Source organism: Nematolebias whitei, chromosome 18 (genome assembly GCF_014905685.2).
Source record: "Nematolebias whitei isolate Nwh7 chromosome 18, NemWhi1, whole genome shotgun sequence".
Classification (NCBI taxonomy): Eukaryota; Metazoa; Chordata; class Actinopteri; order Cyprinodontiformes; family Rivulidae; genus Nematolebias; species Nematolebias whitei.
The window spans coordinates 949,669-952,475 of NC_056515.1; the positions used below are offsets into that span (position 1 = coordinate 949,669).

The following is a 2,807-nucleotide window of genomic DNA, read 5'->3' on the forward strand; positions in this document are numbered from 1 at the left end:
AGAGACAGGGTCCACTACAGAAAGAGTCCACTACAGACAGAGTCCAGTAGAGACAGAGTCCAGTACAGACAGAGTCCAGTAGAGACAGGGTCCAGTAGAGACAGGGTCCAGTAGAGACAGGGTCCACTACAGACAGAGTCCAGTAGAGACAGGGTCCAGTAGAGACAGGGTCCAGTAGAGACAGGGTCCAGTAGACCAGGACATCCAGCCTCAGACTGAACACCTGCTTCTGTCAACACAAGTGTTGAAACTTGTGCACAGGTTGTCTCAGCACTAAACGCAGGTGCTGTCTCTCATGACGACTTCCTGATGGAAGCATGTTGGAGCGTGTGCACGTGATGACTCACGCCATCTTCTTGTGCTGCAGCCAGCTCTCGTGCTTAAAGTGGAGCTTCTCCAGGTACTCCAGTGGGATGTGCTGCTCCTCCGGTCTCCCTCTCAGGTGTAACCTTTCCAAACATTTCTGAGCCAGACCAAGAAGAAGACTTCATTTTTAATAATGTCCAACAGTTTTCCATGTTCAGTTCTGTGAACATTGACAGAAGTCAGTACGACTGTAGGGAGTACCTCTGGTGAAGCTCTCAGGTAAATAACACCGTCCAGCTCCAGGTGCTGGCCGAACTGGTTGTGGAGCCAGCTGTGCATGTCCTGGTACACGGACCATTCCGTCTCGTTCAGACACTCGCTCTCGTAAAGGTTGGAAGCAAAGATGTACCTGAGACACGAGGTGGAGCCGAGACAGGGCACACTTCAGATTAGTGTTGAAGAGCATGCAGGCGTAACCTCCTACAGCAGGACTCCAGAAATTAAACAGTTGAGTTGTGCATGATCACTTGAAGACTTTTAGTAAAGTCCTTTCGGTGGTTCAGGAGATGTTCTACCCGCAGTCCAACACACACATAAAAAGATGATGGTGGTTAATGCTGGTACCTGTCGCTGTACACGGAGCGCTCGAAGAACTGCACGGGGTCCTCTGCCGTGGCGAGCTTCCTGCGGCTCCATCTGGTCTGGGCTCGGATCCGGCTGATGCAGGCGTAGCTCTGGAAGGTGTAGGCCCATCTCTCTGGCTTCTCATACATCATCTGCAGTACGTTGCCTCCACTCCTCTGAGACGTGCTCAACTCCTAAAACAGCAGAAACATTTTCCACACTGCCCTTGAGGATCACCTTCATGTTTGCACCTCAACCAAAATGTTGCCGCAAAAACAGAATCCTCGTCTTTTACATTATTTGATCATTTTAGCTTTCAGCTGCTATTTTGATCATTTTAGCTTTCAGCTGCTATTTAGCCAACAGACTACCTACTGTTCAGCTTCTTTTAGCTGCAGTCTTGCCAACAAACACGCTTTGCGACTTCTTCCTCAGTGTTCTACGTTTTAATTTGTAGCTGTTGTGTTCACCTCAGCCTGTTTTGCTCGTTTCAGCTCATAATAATCTTTAGTGTTCGGCTGTCATTTGATCGTCTGCATGTTTGCACAAAATACTATTTTTCTAGCAGCAGGATCAATGACACCTATTGTGTTTTCTTATACCACTTTTTAATCTAGCAAGCTTCTACTTTTAACTATTATTTTTAGTTTTAGGTACATTTTAGATATTTTGCGCGTTCAGCTATATCTGAGCTAATTTTAGCTCTTAGCTACAATTTTGCCATTTGCCATTGTTAGCTAGAGTTATGGTAATTTTTGCCTTTACCTCTAATTTCACTGTATTTATTAGTCTTGCTCATTTTCAATAACTAAGTTAGAACATCAGTAAATGTTAGCAGACTTCTTGAGCACTCGGCTTTCACACATTTTCACTGAAGATTGAAATTATTACAGTTCTCCCCAGTTTCCATCTGGTGGACATACATGGTACAAACTGGTTTGTAGCCAAAAAGTAAAACCATCAGCAGCAAGAGGCACCTGCAAATACAACCCAGTGAATTCATGAGCGGCTCCGGAAGAGTTCAACAGATTATTCTTATTCTGTAATCTCAACATTATCAGGTTACTTTACACACGAACAACTGCACAGGTCCTGCAGTTCTGTCAATAAACCTCTTCTGAATTATGTGCTAATGTTTTGTTCACAGAACTATCTGAAGGAGTTCAGGCAGAACACCGTCATCCAGAAAGTGTTGAAATGAACACAAACAGGCTGTGTGCAGCTGTACGAGGGGGTGTAACATGCTCGACAATGACATGTTCGTCTGATGGGGGGGAACCATGTGTATCCCTGGGAGTGGTGGTGGGCCCACCATAACCAGTGCAGATATTTGGACAGAGAGCAGCTGCACCCTAAATACAGATCAAGAGCCCCCACCCACACCATGGTTATTGATGCATATCTTAACAGCTGCGCATGCATGCATGCATATATATATATATATACACATGCATATATACACACACATATATGTATATATACATATATATATATATATATATATATATATATATATATATATATATATATATATATACACACATATATATATATATATATATATATATATATATATATATATATATATATATATATATATATATATATACATACACACATATATATATACGTATATATATATATACATATATATATATATATATACGTATATATATATATATATATACACATGCATATATACACACACACATGCATATATACACACACATGCATATATACACACACATGCATATATACACACACATATATATATACACACATGCATATATACACACACATATATACACACACACACATATATATACATATATATATGTATATACATATATATATATATATATATATACACATATATA

At 40.9% G+C, this 2,807-nt stretch overlaps 1 protein-coding gene across 1 annotated transcript in view; it reads right to left on the reverse strand.

The window, feature by feature from the left end:
• The window catches only part of dck (deoxycytidine kinase), a gene marked incomplete at both ends in the record, with an annotated part of 2,731 nt that extends 1,600 nt beyond the window's left edge, over positions 1-1,131 (reverse strand). The window contains 3 exon segments of the mRNA XM_037691743.1: positions 348-463; positions 568-715; positions 931-1,131. Of these exon segments, the coding sequence (XP_037547671.1) occupies positions 348-463; positions 568-715; positions 931-1,082 (416 nt within the window).
• Positions 1,132-2,807: the final 1,676 nt, after the last annotated feature.